Consider the following 16,159-nt stretch of genomic DNA (forward strand, 5'->3'; position numbering starts at 1 on the left):
GAGAGCAGAAAAAACAGGGAGAGAGAGGAAAGGAGAGAGAAAAAGGAGTTTGAAAGGGGGAGAGGAATGGGAGGAGATGGAAGATAAAGGGAGGCATGTAGAAAGAAGGAGAGAGAATGACAAAGGAGAGGAAAGGATCATATTTTGGTCACGTTCAGTTAACAATATAATGTGAGTGTCTATTTGCTAGCATCACCCTGGGTTTAGGCTCTGAGAAGCCTCTTTATTGCTGAGCTGTCAGGGTGATCTAGTCTTACCTTGGGGACAAAGAGCACAACTAGGGTGATGTAGACTGAGAAGATGACAGCCAGCGCTGCAAAGGCAAAAGCTGCATCCTGCTGACTGTTCAGGATCATTGTGACTGGGGCTGTGATCATACACAGGACCTAGAGAGAGAGAGAGAGAGAGAGAGAGAGAGAGAGAGAGAGAGAGAGAGAGAGAGAGAGAGAGAGAGAGAGAGAGAGAGAGAGAGCCTCTCTCTCTCTCCTTCTTCTCTCTCTCTCTTTGCTCAGAGAGACAGAGACAGAGAGAGGAGAGAGAGAGAGAGATTAGTTCCACTAATATCTCAAAAACTGCTTAACAAGTTAACCAGCTAACTAAACAAATGAAGACAGGTGAGGATACAATAAATAGATTACTAAATAACTAGCCAACTAACTGACTAGCTTACAAACTAGTTAACCAACCAACAATCTAGCTATAGCAGTATTTTCACTAACTAGCTAGTTTGATTACTTGACAAACAGTAACTTGTGCCTATCTCACTATCTAACTAGACAACTATCCTGCTAACTAAATACACTAACAAGCTAACTGTCTAGATAGTAAACTAGCTATATATCTAGCTATCCAAGACAGAGACTGAAACACACAGTCAGACAGTCAGACAGACAGAGCACAAACTGACCGCTACATTGTAGATGGCCATGCCGACAGCGCGGTGGTCATTGATTTTCTCAGTGGACACACTCTTGGTCTCGTAAGCCAGAAAGATTCCCAGCAGAAGCAGCAGACCCTTGTATCCATACACCACGCCTGAGAGGAGACATATCATTGTACTGAGACAGCGCAATACAAGATAGAAACATACTGGAACATAGCACTGTACTGAGACAGCGCAATACAAGATAGAAACATACTGGAACATAGCACTGTACTGAGATACAGTACAGAAACAGACAGCAATATATCACTCTACTGAGACACAGCACTACAGTACTGAAACATATCACTGTACTGTACACAACAACCCAGCACCCAAAAGGATATCATAAAGCAAGCGCCATTCAGTGACACTACTGACAGTCTCTGTTTGTACGGAGAAAGGGAGGCCCAGGACTGAATAGCAGGGCAGGGACTGTTCAACTCACCCAGCCATGTGTTCATCTTCTCTGAGTTGCAGTGCTCAAGTAAAGGCTGGATCAACACATCGAGATCACCTTTGGGTGCCTCTTTAGTGAACTCCTAGAACGAGAGAGAGAAAGAGAGAGAGAGAGATTATGTTAATAAAGCCAATAAGAGATGTATTCAAATCATGCCAATAATGTCTTTTAAAAATGTGTATGTATGTATTAATAAACACAAAAAAATTATGCATGTTCTAAAATACAAGTCCTATTTCGGCATGTAGATTGGGATCGCTATATAAACTGCTGTTGGTAATTCTCTACTTAGTAAAGTGCTTTTCCTATGTTCTCTTGGCCCTGTGAGCCATTCTCTCCATACCTCTACAGTGATGTGAAGGGGATCCACAATCTGCCAGATCATCAGAGACAAGATATCTATGGCCAACAGAACCCCAACTGTAGCATAGAGCTTCCAGGGCTCCAAGTGCTGCTGAGAAACAGAACCGACAATTAACCCTTCAAGTGTCAATACCCATTACGTTTTGATTCGATTTTAGCTCAACTTCCAGTCCAAATTCAGCTTAAATGCCGTTCAGTTTAAATTAGTTTAGTTCAAATTATGTTCACATTCCATTTATCTTCAATCAAATTCAAATCAGTTCAGTTTAAATTCAGTTCAAACTCGTGTTGTGTTCAAATTCAATTCAAATTATGTTCAGTTTGGTTTTGTTCAAACTAAATTGCATTTAACTGAGTTTAGTTTTGTTCAGTTTAACTTAGTTCAGAGTACGATTTGTGTTCATTCAGTTTTGTTCAAGTTTAGTGTTCATTCAGTTTGGTTCAAAGTCAGTTTAGTTTCATTAAGTTCATTAAATGCAGCTCAGTCCAGTCCTCTAAATTACCTTACGCTTGTCCTTTTTCTCATCCTTCTTTGTGAAGACCGTGTGGACCCACCAGATCTTTGTGAACATGCTGCCGTAAGCCAGGCTGAACCCCAGTCCTAAAAGCCAGAGACGAGCCTGGAGACAGGAGAGAGGACAAGCATGGCAGTAACAACCACCCCCTGCAATGGCTCCAAATCCAACCCTTAAACTTCTAAACTTTTCAGACGACACAAAGCCTGGAAAAGAGGCTGACATGGTTACAGATATCCAGGAAAACCAAAAAGATTTTGACCGCTTTGGACTGGGCAGAAACATGGCAAATTAAATTCAGTGTCAGCAAATGTAATGTGTTAAAAGCTTATTCATGAAATCAGATGTTTCATACCATTCCGCTGTATGATTTGTCACTGGTGCTCCCCTACAGAACTTTACAATCTGATCAACTGAATCTTTTGAGTTCTGAGATTAGCTACTAGGAACCGGAAGAGTTTTGATGGGCAGAGCGGCCAACTCTCCTTCAAGCATTTTATGTTCTTCAGTAAATTAAAAATCAGAGCTATTAGTATGATGAAAAAGTTGATGACCACAGCATACATCAACAGTAAGTACAGAATAGTACAGAATAATCAATTGTTAAATGGCAATTGGAAAATGGGGTTTAAAGACTTAGACGTCAGTAGGTAAGCAAACGAGGTGTTTCTATACTGTAAAGTACATTCAATTGACTGATTTCCTATGTGTAGAATAACTTGCTCGCATGTTTACTAGAGCGTCTTTTTTCAAAGCGGAAGCAGCTGTTTACTAGTTTCAGTACTCATTCTGAGCGGTTCTGGGTCGTGTCACATTGAGCTATTATCATTGGAACTGCCTTTACCTAGCTTTGAGCTTGCCTGGAGAATCCTATATACCAGCCCTGATTCCTCAATCCATTCAGATCAGGTGACAATGTGACCTTTCAACTCCGTTCACCCCATGTAATTTCCACAGAGGCACACTTTCACCTGATTTCAATGGAAAGAGGAAGGCTGTTTGGTCTTGGCATTTAGGATTCTCAAGACAAGCTGAAAGCCAGATAAAGGCAGATTTAGAGGGAAATGATCACTCAAGAAGGGAGGAACAGAATAACCCAGCAAGCTGACAAACTTCCTAAAACAGCAAGCAAGGCGTACAAAATGAAAGCGACCTGAAGCTCAAGCACCCACCCCCTGCCCCTTACCTGGCAGATGAAGGGGAACTGGCCCTGGGCAATGTGTTTCCTGTCTAATCCTAGTGGAAAGACAGCAGCCAGGGCTAGCATACAGCCCACAGCAGTCATGTTGTTGAGGTAGGGCTGGGAGTTCTGGATGTACCTGCATAAGAACACAGAAACACAAACGACCTCAGTTTTCACAGTGGTGATGTCACACAGTGCCTGGTTCCCCCTGTAAGATGTTCAATTATTGCTTCCCCTCATCGCTGCAATTCACCACACAGTTTGGGAGAACTGAAGGCTCAGTGGGCGTCCTCCAATCCCACGACCAAGCCAGCTTCGAGAGAGGATCTCAGAGAACTACCGGCCTCTGGAGGATAAAGGCCAGCCCTGCAAGTGTCCACCCAAGCTCATTTTTTGAGTGTTTATTAATTATAGCTGATATTAAGCATTTACCATGGTGTTCTAGGTTTTTGAATATGCTTTACCATGCTGAATATGAATGACTGAACAGCTCTCCTGATGGACCTTCCAGCACCTTCTGGAGTCTATGCCAAGTCAAGGCTGTGATCAATGCAAACGTTGACCCTGTTATTAAGTCCTAATAAAATGGCCATGTAGGTAGCTACACAGCCGCCTATATAGGGACAGGCTCACCGCACGCTGCTGTTGTAGATGTTGAAAGTGAGGCAGATTATTCCGAACAGAATTCCAAAGCCTGCGAATACAGCTACAGACACAAAAAGCTTCTGAGACAGTAATCGATATTCCACAATGAGTTCTGTCCGGTCAGCGGGAGGACTCCCACCTGGAGAAACAGGGTCGAAACCTTAATTAAAGGCCTCAGTATCAGTTCTATTGACTTCAGTGTTAACATGCCAACATTAGGGCCACTGTATTCAATGGACCGACAAATTATGGCCTTAACAGGGGGTGAGGGTAGTCGATGAATTAACAGTGTAGTTCCACTGATTACCACAAGAGGTCAGCCCACTACAAGGAATTTAAAGAGGCGCATTATATTGCATTATGTTGTAGAAAGCCATGTCCTAAACTGGACAAGGAGGTCTGAATCTTGGTTATATTGATCTTTTTCACAGAGGATAACTTAAGTAGGCAAAACTTCCATCTAATAGACCCATGTCCTTTACAAAAAAGATATGCCATTAAATAAATGGACACTTCTAATGGAAAAACAAATTAAATTAAATAAGATTATTATGAAAATGTGTAAAAATGTACAGAAAACAGAATAAATCAAACAAGTACACCTCTCCCCCTCTTTGCCCTAATTTCTCTGTCCTCTCCTCCCACTCTCCTCCTCTCTCTCTCCCTGCACTTGCTGTCCTTGACTGCTCTAAAGGACATAGGTTTCCATGACGACCTAGCTCCCAGCAGACATTGCAGCAAGAGCTCAAGAGTGGTTACCCCAGCAACCAGAGCAGAGAGGGGACATGAAGTTGTTTCCACAGCAACAGAGAGAGAGCGAGAAAGACTGTCAAGCTAATTTTGTTGGTAAAGAGCTGCTTAGTTTCCTGTATAGGCGTTATTGATACACTAATCAGTGTGTCATCTCTCTAGGTAATAGACTCTACAATTAGAGTTATTTTTATTTTGTAATCTCAAGAGTTAGTGACAGAATCTTTTTTTTTCACCCCTCACCCTCAACCCCTCCATCACCCCTCTCCCTAACACTCCCCTTCCCGCCTCTTCCTTCTCCTCTCCATCTCTCCCTGCCCCTCTCCCATCTCCCTCACCCAGATGAAATCAAGCTGTTTGCCCTTCCACAGACAGCAGGAGACCCTGATAAAAAGGTCAGCTCTCCTGCAGGCCACAAAGAGCTCATCTACAGACTTCCTTTTAACAGAATCTCAAACTGCAGGGGAGTGAGGTGAGACAGCCAGACAGAGGGCTAATTCACTACCCTCTCGTTCCTGCCTGTGTTCCAAACTGAGGGGCTAGGTGGCACAGAGACAAACAAAAAGACAGCATTCTGATTCACTAGCCTCTTCTGTCGCCTATGCAGTTTCAATATCTATAGTTTTATACCATTGCCTAGATCTAAATCACACTAGACACAATGTACAATAAGAGACAAAGAAAAAAGTTGTTTTTCTTACCAATCCACTTGTCATTTCCATACCAGGTGAGATTTCCTTTGGAACTGTCAAAGTATCCTATTTTCTTGTAAATTCCACCTGTGGACACAATGTTAGAAGAGAAGAAATGTTCTGAACGAGAGGAGGCAATTTTGGCCATTACTGCTTTTCCGATTCCTAGTAGCTAATTGATATAATTGATATCTCTCTCTCTCTCTCTCTCTCTCTCTCTCTCTCTCTCTCTATATATATATATATTGTGCTCCCTCCCTATAACGCAGGTCTCTCGACACGCACACAACATGAGCGTTATAACGGGAGAGGGGGTGGGGGGCACTGTGGAACACATAGCAACACACATCTGAGTAAAATACAAAATAAAATAACTCCCTCTCTATAATGCACATATAGTGAAGCAGAAATCGAACTTTCCATGAAATAAGCATGCATAAAGCACCATGTAATCAACGCTATATTTTTTACAAAAAATAGTAAAATTCCGACTTTAATTTGCAGTTTTTAAACTATAAATAGCCTGGCTAAATGGCGATCAAGAGTTCAGTTCGAAACGACAGACAACCAAACCCAGCGTGAGGAAAGCGGGTCGGGAGAGGGGAGGAGGGAAAAGGCTTGGCCCGGGTTCGGCTGCTGGAGCGGGGCTGAAGCGTCTCGTCTCCTGGAGGGGAAACCTTCAGCTCCTCTCTCAGCAAAAAAAGTAAATACATTAGGAAAAATAACCACGTAATAGGCCTAATATTTATTTGGTTATAAAAGGAATGCTGAATAAGATTTCTGTGTTATAAAGTGCCAGTGCAGCTTTTCTTTATTTCAGATACTGTATCAAAAGGAGAGTAACAGAAACGGAAGTCAGAGTGAGAAGTTGTTTAGTTTGAACACCACCAGTACTATATTTACTGTAGAAATATTGCATGAATCACTAGTATAGGGAATTGGGGGACATGCTGTAGGAGCGTTCTATCCGAAGCGTGTTATAACTGAGATCCTTGTAGCGAGGGAGCACTGTATGTGATGAAGGAGACCTACCTTGAAGCTGCTCAATCAGAGTCAAGGCCATTCTAGAACCCTGGGCATCGAACACAACGTGACCCTGCAAGAGACAGAGAGAGGGAGAGGGGGCGGTGAAGAGAGTAAGGCATCTCAGTTCATTGAACTGAATGGAAAGGCAAGGGCAGGACGCAAACCGTACACGATGCGATTCAAAGACAAACACTTTACCATTCAACTAAAGAGAAAGCTTTGTAACCAAAAGGGAAGTGTGGGTCTCATACCAATGACAGTGTTATTGACTGAGCAGCCGCTCAGAGGATTTTCATTACAAGGGGAAGAGGGTGGGAGAGATGAAATAGAGAGTGAGAGGAGAAGGGAGGGATAGAGAGTGAATGGGGAGATATGTGCCAAAGAAATGGGGAGGAGAGAATGTGGGAGAGGGGGAAAGAGAGGTAGTGATGAGGAGGAGAGAAAGAGACAGGGAAAAGGTAAGGGAGTGGGTTAGAGAAAGAGAGGAAGAGTGTGAGAGAGGGGCAGGGTGAGGGGTAGAGAGAGTGCGGGTGAGGGGTAGAGAGAACGAAGGTGAGGGGTAAAGAGAGTAAGGGTGAGGGGAAGGAGAGTGTGGGTGAGGGGTAGAGAGAGCGTAGGTGAGGGGTAGAGAGAGCGAGGGTGAGGGGTAGAGAGAGCGAGGGGGTGAGAGTTAGAGAGAGTGAGGGTGAGGGGTAGAGAGAGCACAGGTCATCATTAGAGAGTGGGTGAGGGGTAGAGAGAGTGAGGGTGAGGGGTAGAGAGAGCATAGGTGAGGGGTAGAGAGAGCGTAGGTGAGGGGTAGAGAGAGCACAGGTCATCGTTAGAGTGCGGGTGAGGGGTAGAGAGAGCGAGGGTGAGGGGTAGAGACAGTGTGGGTGAGGGGTAGAGAGAGTGAGAGTGAGGGGTAGAGAGAGCGTAGGTGAGGGGTAGAGAGAGCGTAGGTGAGGGGTAGAGAGAGCGAGGGTGAGGGGTAGAGACTCACAGAGACCCCCATGAAGGAGGAGGTGTTCATGGCTTTGTAGATCTCTCCCGTGATGTTCTTGTTGTTGTAGTTGAAGTCCTCCAGCCGTAATCCCCTCTTTGCCAGCTCCCCGGCAGTCTTGTTTAGGGCCAGGGCGAGGGCCCATACCGCGTCGTAAGCCAGCGGAGCCTCCTGGAACCCCCCTGTCTCCTCAGGGTTCATGACCCCCAGACGAGCCATCATCTTATCCAGGAAATCCTCTGAGGTCTGCAAGGAGACAAGCAACAACGGGCTGCTTTCACAAAGAATTTCAGGTAGCAGTCTGCTAAATCCAATGCAGGGGCTCCAACCCTGGTCCTGGAGAGCTACAGGGTGTTCTGGTTTTCCTCTCAACCAAGCCTATAAAAGACACCTGCAGGATTGGGGTCTCCAGGACCAGGGTTGGAGACCTCTGATCCAATAGATGGGGCCCCTTAACTACTTCCTTTTATCTATTCTTATGAAATTGGCCATAAACCAACTTCCATTTAAACAGGTCAGCCATCTGTCATCTAGCCATACATAATGTCTTTGAACTTATCGTTCGTACACTCAGTCATTTCCACTTGACATGTTTACCTTCTATAGATAGCTCACTGAGCACATAATTCAACCTCCCACTTCGAGCTATGAACTCTCTCACTCCAATTACTGGTCCACTTAGAATACATGAGCATCACAGTTATCTACATGATATAAGTTTTGGCAGGGCAACTTCTCAAACTCCATAGAGTTCACACAAACTGTTTTAAAATTTCTATAAATAAAATAAAAAAAGAGAATATAATGAATAGATATACACAGCCCCCTGAGAAAAGTCCATTAGCAATTATCCACCCAGAACACCCCACTCCTTATAATCAATTAAGAATATTAATTTTGCAATAATACATTCAGAATAATCCACTCCTTATAATAAATTGAGAATAATCCATTTACAAAAACTCACTGAGAATAACCTACAGAGAATAATCCATTCACAGTAACTCACAATCATGAACTGAGAATGGCACGCACAGTGAATGGCAGCACAGTGAGTTTCCAGCAGTTCTCATTCAAACACAGCTGAGTTGCTCACCAGGTCAGACACTCCACGCACAATCTCAGGGTTCAGCATCACAATCTCCGTTGTCACATGACCCTCGACAGCCTCGGTCATGTTCTCCACCGTGCAGTTGATTGATGGGTCATTGATCTTAAACCAGTTGTCGGCGTACCACCCAATCAGAAACCAGACGTACTTCTTACCATAAAGCTTCTCCTTGAAAACCTGGAGGCAAGACATAGCACTGAGGAATTCGGGGACCTTGGAGGAGTCACAGCCTGACAGAATTTAGACAGGCACTATTGCCAATAAGCACCAAGTATATTGCACATTTCCTAATATATAAAAGTGGGTATCAGTTTGAAATAGTACAGCAATCTTAACTGATGTGTTTCTCTTCTTGTTTAGATCCCCTTTGCTTATTTGTTTCAGTCGTCACATCCTGAAGACTTTTTAAAAGGCTCTCAAACCAGGAGTAACATTTCTCCCAATTTCTGTTAAACAGTTGCACCAAACATATTAAGACAGTTTCCAACAGGATAAATCTGATTCTTATAAAGCCTTCTAAAGCCAGCGCCACCTAGTGCACAGATGTGTACTGCCAGCAATGCAAATTAAACTTGATCCTTAATACCTGTTCACTAGATGGCGCTGGCTTGTACTTCAGTAGAAGGCGCTTTGTCGCATCTGGCCTTGGATAGCTATGGCAATCAGCTAGAATGGAAGAGAGGCTCCTGAACTCACAATGACACAGCAGTTAAGTAATTGCAACAAGAAACACTCAGCACGATTGCATTTGTACCTCACAGAACACTTTGCGAGCTTCTGTTTCATAAAACAGTCCCACGATTATCCGGGCGTCTTGTCGCTAAAACAGGAAAGAGAGAGAGTGGTGTTGTGAATTAGCTGAACAAAAAAACTACAAACATGGAGCCCAGCTGCTAGGGCTTCTATAGGTGTCGCCATCCAGAATGTAGTTCTTTTTTTTATTACTGAACAGTGCACTAGCTGTATGGATCACCCTGCTTGTATCAGGTGAACTAATGAGCGACCCCTCTATGGAGCTGCTTTACTTAGGTAACAGGTATGGATTGAATCAAGTTACCTTGAGATTCTTCACAGCCACGGCAGGATCTGAAAGGAAGCTCTGTCTGACACTGAGTTCAATCCCTGCCTTCTTCACTCTGTCCTCCAAATCATCCAGAGTCTGCACAGAGAGAGAGAGAGAGAGAGATATGTGACATCAGTAACTCAAATTTCATCCTTATCAATCAATGACATGTCAAGCAATTGTCCACTTTGTCTAGGGTTTGGTAATTTTGTATTGCAGTGCAATACTATCAGTTAATGCTTTGTGTGTAGGGTATCTTATTTTTATAAGAGATGCTATTCCGTGCAGTTTAGGCGAAGCTGAGCTGCTCAAACCATGCAGAATGACTTCTGTTGCAATAAGACACACCTTACACACAAAACTTTTTAAACTATTCCGTGCAGTTTAGGCGAAGCTGAGCTGCTCAAACCATGCAGAATGACTTCTGTTGCAATAAGACACACCTTACACACAAAACTTTTTAAACTTTTAAATTGCATTCCCTGCCTCAAGATGGCTTCCCATGTACCCACATGGACCTCTCAGAACTGCATTTCCCATCATCCTTCTGCTCACTGGTAAATCCATCTCAATTACATATGTGAGCAGGAGGATGATGGGAAATGCAGTTCTGAGAGTTCAATGTGGGTACATGGGAAGCTATCTTGAGGCAGGGAATGCAATTTAAAAGTTTAAAAAAAGTGGTTAAATGGAAAAAAAAATAATAATTGAGCAATACACACAGCTTATGTAAGCAGTAGCAACACATGGGAACATGTAACACAATAAAATAAAAAGGTCCTTATGTACCCTTTAAAGGGGGAACAAAGATAATGTTGCTGGTGCTATTACAAGTTAATACAATGGATTTTTAACCCTTGGGTGGCATTCCTTTAAAGGGGAACCACTGATAATGTTTCTTGAGCTGCTAATAAGAGGCCTCCACAGTAGACAGAGACACACTCACTGAAGTGAAGACTTCTGTCGTCTGCTGGATGGTGGCGATCTTGCTCCAGTTCCACTTCTTGAAGAGCTGCACTCGAGTGGGGTTGTGCAGCGTGGCCGAGGGGTGAGTGCGGAAGAACGTGGGGAAGCGCTGCCGGTTAGAGAGGGCTGGGGAGCTGGAGCCGTACGAGAGCTGGAGAAGAGATAGGGGGAGAGAGAGAGAGAGAGAGAGAGAGAGTGAGACAACATGGGGGAGGTGCTGCTAATTAGAGAGGGATGGGGAGCTGGAGAAGAGAGACAGACAGAAAGGGAAAGTGAGAGGGAATCTCACATAAATGCATCAGATATTTGTTAGGTGCAGACTGGACAATAAGTACTTGTGCTTTTCTGTGTCAGAAAATTCTGAGAAGCTTTCTACGAAATGGAAATATATAAATACCAATATTGTTGAGAGAGCGAGAGAGAGAGAGAGAGAGAGAGAGAGAGAGAGAGAGAGAGAGAGGGAGAACCGCTTATCCAATTGTCATGAAATGTGGCATTAACATTATTTAGCTGCAAGCTTCTGAGCAACGAAGAGAAAATAGAAAAACCCCTTTCACTCCCTCCTCCCTCGCACCCTCTCTTCTCTTCTCACCTCTCTCTCTCTCTCTCTCTCTCTCTCTCTCTCTCTCTCTCTCTCTCTCTCTCTCTCTCTCTGTTTGGCATACACTGCAGCAGAAAAATAGGATTCTTTAAAACCATGGTCGGAACCTAATTGCTAATTATATTCCTGCCAAATAATGCAAAACTAATAAGCATCAGCGCCACTGCTATCGAGATGTTTTGTCCTTCTATCTTCCTGTAGACAAGTGGTTTGTCTGTAAGAGGATGCTGGGGGGTGTTAGGTGTCACGCACATGTGACCATGAGTTAGACAGAACAGAAGCCACAGAAAGGGAGAGATAATGAGTGGGAGAGGATTGAACATGAGGCAGTGCTGTGCATTGATTTTGTTCAAATTGATTAATTCTACCTGATCTACTATAATTGCGCCGCTGAAATTGCTTCTTGACAGTTCGATAATCCGGTGCAAGAAAGCGCGAAGGGAAAAGAGTGCGAGGGACTGATAGCCAAGATGAGATTTAGAAAGAAAGGAATTTTTTTGTTTGTTTTGTGAACAAAATCAAAGCACCCCTGGGGAAACAGAGTAAGAGAGTCTCTGAGAAAAATGAACCTATTCAGCCTGCAACACAGAGAAGAATCACAGGGGTCTTGCATGAGTCTTTAAAATCCTAAAAGGAGCTGACAAACCCGAACCAATACTTTAAGCACAGCACAGCAATCAGGACCAGAGGACACCACTGGAAATGAAATAGAAACAGGACAGAGGGGAGGAGACACATCTTCAGACTGAGAGTGGGGAGGGTATGGAATGGGTTAGCTAGCCATGTTGCTGATGCTGAATCACTGGGATCCTTTAAGAATCGACTTGACAAAGTTGGTCAAGCATGGATGTACACTTCTTCTCTTGCTGGCCTCCTCTTGTTCGTTTTCCTATGTTCTTATGCTCCTACTCATTAAAGAGTGAGTAGCGGGGTTCTGAAAAATATAGCGCTAGCTCAAATGGTATCAGAGATGTGAGATCATAAGCAGCACTCACCACAATGAGATTCCACATTCTCGCAGCTTCAGCTACCAGGGTAGAGACCGAGCTGCAGCCAGGCATCAGCACAATCTTGATGGGGTCTTTATAGAGCAACTCGTACAGGAGCTTAGTGGCTTCCCCCGGGTCACACTTAGAGAGAGAGGGGGAGACAATCAGGTTAATACTGATAAAGAACTCAACTGCAGAACTATGGGCAAGCTGGTCTAGAACGGAGGCTTCTGAAAACTCACTACAGGAGAACCTGTCACATGCAATCCTGTATGATATCTTCCCTTAACCGATGGACCTCTGGCAGGTGTCAGTTACACATGCTGCTACAAACTGAACGGTACTAATGATCAATGCACGTTTTATTATGGGTCTAAAACAGTCAATTCAACGCAAAGGAGGACAGAACAGATTCAGTTGCAGATTTTTTTAAAATTAAGACAGTTTGTGTTTGTGTGCAAACTTTCCCGAAAGCATGATAAGAACTCTTTCTGGAATGCTGTTTTGTAAATTGCCAAATACTGTACTACAGTGCTTTCTTTTGCAGTAGTTTTCAACAATTTTCTTTGTATAGTATACTTGCAGTACCGCACTTTGGTGTTTTAGGAACACTGATATATCTGACATTGTTAATTTATATTCCCCCGATGTTACTAAAACAACTACAATGTACTCCCTCTGAGATACGATATTTGTACTCCTGGAATTACACTGAAAATGACATGCTCTGCTGCACTTTAATAATTAGCTACTACTAATTATAATTGCTCAAATAATTATAATTACCAAAAAGCTGACTCAAAACACTCTGAAAGCCATAGCCTTGCTGGTATTGCAAATCTTCTAATAGAAAAAGCGTGCAATCCTAACCTTGTTAGATAAAAGGGAAAACTTCTGGAAAATTTTATGTGCCCTATTCATAAAAGTAACAAAACAAATGTCATTTAAAACTAACAAAAGTCGTCCAGATTGCTATTCATAAAACAATCTGAGAATACAGAATACGGAATCCACCGACACTACTACCAGAACCCGAGTCTGCAGCTGCCAGTCACGGGCTGTATGCAAAACCTGATTCCGACGCCCCTGTCACGTCTGGCAAAAATTTAGGACATGCCATCATTTAGAAAAAAAAAGCATTTTTTTAATAAATACTTGGTATTTTTCATTTTGTTTGGCAGCGCTGGTAAACATATTTTCATATGCACACATAAGATTTCCACTCTTAACTGCAGGACCAAAAAAAAATTAAAAAGACTCCCTTTCGAACACTGATCTCAGTTGTTTTTGCAATACCAAGCAAGCCCAAATTTCCCATGGACTGCATCAGCAGCACTGGTATACTGTATATTGTAACATTCCATGAAAATAAACAGGTTCACACAGGCAGTATTCGTCCAAACTGTTTATTGTGAACACAGGTAAAAGAAATACAAAGGACCACTGTCAGCCGCGGATCACTGCAAAGAAATAATAATAATAAAATAACTGTCTATTCTCAGTCTCTCACTTGCTCTCTGCTTGACAGCGCTGTTTCAAAACGAATATGTTCTTGTGTGAGTATATGTTTATATTAAACATTTTCCTTCATAAAAAGCTAGATTTTTTTTTTTTTTTTTTCAAAATAGACAGTGTTAATCACAGGTATGTCAAACCGTTTAACAGAACCAAGTGTAGTAATAAAATAACTTTAAAAAAAACTTAAAAAAAAAAAAAGTCAGTTGAGGCTGTCGTTAGTTATGACCTGACTGTAGAAAGCGTTCAATAACTCCTAGTTATCGACAGCATTTTGCTGTCGTTCACTTTTATGAATAGCAGGTTGACGCTCCAGGACCGATGAAAACTTTATGCTGATGACGTTAACCGCTCTCTCAATTCTTAAAAACATGCCTCCATAGAGGAAAATCGTTGGGGCTTAACGACGCATCTGAATGATCGCTTATGAATAGCAACTGCAGTTAAATAGGCGGCTATGGATGAATCCGATCATGTGCTCCCGTTTTCTCATTTCGACAGCCGTTAACCCTTTATGAACAGAGCCCTATGTCCCCATGAACTGAACCTAGAAAACAGAGCACCCTTGTTGTAAGGTTTATGAATGAAGGTAAGCATGGAATCGACTGCTTTGTTATATATAAGGATGAGACCAGACCATGTTTCAATGTTTACCATGTATTAGTTACCCACATGATATTCTACATTAAACGTTATTGTTTTGATATAATACGTGCCATCCCTGAAGAGAGCCATTAAACGCTATATTGATGTCCATGATGATCCTGGCAGTATTAAAAAGCTTCTTTGTCTATATCGCCTCCATGGTACCATATGGGCTTAGGACATATGTGACCACAGTCTGCTTTTGTTAGCCATAGCAATGGAGGATTACTGAAGGACTTGTTTTACCTGTACGATCATATCTGAGTAAGAGCATCATAGAACCCAGTTCTGTACTGAAGGAGAGCTGAGGATATGTCCCATTACATAGACCGAGACACCTTCATTTAAGCCCTAAATTGAACTTTCTCTATACTGTCTTGGCAACAAATTATTTAGTTCAGTAAATAAATGTCTTTCTAGAACCAGTGTGCCCTTTTCAGTTTAATTGGCCAGATCTAAGTGTCGGAAGAGACGAATTTATGAATACATTACCCTTTAAAACAAATTGTATCCCAAGGAATGCATTTACAGCTATTCCAGTATTCATAAATGACTTGTACTCATGCAAAAATAAAATGTGCCTTGATAATCATCATCTTTTTTTTATTATTATTATGCTAATCACCTCTCGTAGGAGAAATTCAAACAGATCATTTAAATCGAAAAAACTATCTAAAGATTATTTGCAGAAAAGTGGGAGACCGTGATAATGTTGATAGTTAATGATAATAAAAAAAAAAAAAGTTTATGACCATAACATGTATCAGAATAAAAAGAATAAGAAATGGCAGTAAACAGTTTAATGAAAAATGCTGTTTGTATTCTCGAGATGTAAAAGTGCTAGTGTCACATACAGATGTACAGACAGACAGACACCTGCATATAGCCCCACAATCTGATATCCCACTATCTTAATAAACTTAATACCAACTTCATCACAATTTAAAAAGCAATTTTCCAGACACATGCAAAACTCTAATACTGTCAATATAATGCATGCTGAATTTCATAAGTAGTTTTTCTCAGGTTTCATAACAACTGGCTATGTGTTTCTCCAGATATATGTATGTATGACTGCCTCCAGTGTATCTGTTTCTAGGATTACATCCTCTGTGGAGGATAAGAAGAATTTCTCTAGAAATATTGAGTGTGGCTTTTAGACTGACAGCCTCCGTACACCCAGGGATTATGATCCACTTAATAACTTGAGTTTAAGAAGGCTGTGAGCAAGTTTCATCACAGTGGCTAGGCAGTTCTCTACAGCTATGGCCAAAGGTTTTGCATCACCCTACAGACTTAATCAAATCATAAAGTCGAATGAAACCTGCAGAATAATGTTACGTTAACATACTGAATCACATACCACGTTTTAGCTTTCCATATACAGAACAAAACAATTTGACATTTTGAACTACAATCGTGGCTTCCGGTAGACTTTTGCAATATGATGTAGTTTCTTTAAAATTATGTTCAAATATTTATTTATTTATTTATTTATTTTTAATTAATTTTTTAAAATTTGAATTCTAGGTGATGCAAAACGTTTGTCCACAGCTGTAGATATATGCAAAATTGTAAAGCAGGACATACGATTGATTTTAGCTTTAGCGTTCTTTTACGGTGCAGCAATGTAATAATATCTAAGCATGGATTAGCCCTTCTTTAAAAGAGAGCAAGCCTTCCAAATGTTTCTAGTGCTAGTCAGTTGATTTTGGAGCGTTGGTTTGCACT

General features: G+C 42.0%; 1 protein-coding gene across 2 annotated transcripts in view; it reads right to left on the reverse strand.

The window, feature by feature from the left end:
* gabbr1b (gamma-aminobutyric acid (GABA) B receptor, 1b) overlaps positions 1–16,159 on the reverse strand; it is a 63,382-nt gene that overhangs the window by 3,081 nt on the left and 44,142 nt on the right. The window contains exons 8-22 of one of the 2 annotated variants that reach the window (XM_041225781.1): positions 12,275–12,409; positions 10,659–10,829; positions 9,707–9,808; positions 9,404–9,469; positions 8,635–8,826; positions 7,539–7,784; positions 6,563–6,626; positions 5,540–5,617; positions 4,077–4,227; positions 3,447–3,579; positions 2,249–2,365; positions 1,726–1,833; positions 1,371–1,464; positions 908–1,035; positions 258–386 (exon numbers count right to left, since the gene is read on the reverse strand). In XM_041225781.1, the coding sequence (XP_041081715.1) occupies positions 258–386; positions 908–1,035; positions 1,371–1,464; positions 1,726–1,833; positions 2,249–2,365; positions 3,447–3,579; positions 4,077–4,227; positions 5,540–5,617; positions 6,563–6,626; positions 7,539–7,784; positions 8,635–8,826; positions 9,404–9,469; positions 9,707–9,808; positions 10,659–10,829; positions 12,275–12,409 (1,914 nt within the window). Of the gene's footprint in view, positions 1–257; positions 387–907; positions 1,036–1,370; positions 1,465–1,725; positions 1,837–2,248; positions 2,366–3,446; positions 3,580–4,076; positions 4,228–5,539; positions 5,618–6,562; positions 6,627–7,538; positions 7,785–8,634; positions 8,827–9,403; positions 9,470–9,706; positions 9,809–10,658; positions 10,830–12,274; positions 12,410–16,159 lie in introns of both variants that reach the window. The other variant, XM_041225780.1, reaches the window with a different exon arrangement.

This window comes from Polyodon spathula, chromosome 24 (assembly GCF_017654505.1).
Source record: "Polyodon spathula isolate WHYD16114869_AA chromosome 24, ASM1765450v1, whole genome shotgun sequence".
Classification (NCBI taxonomy): Eukaryota; Metazoa; Chordata; class Actinopteri; order Acipenseriformes; family Polyodontidae; genus Polyodon; species Polyodon spathula.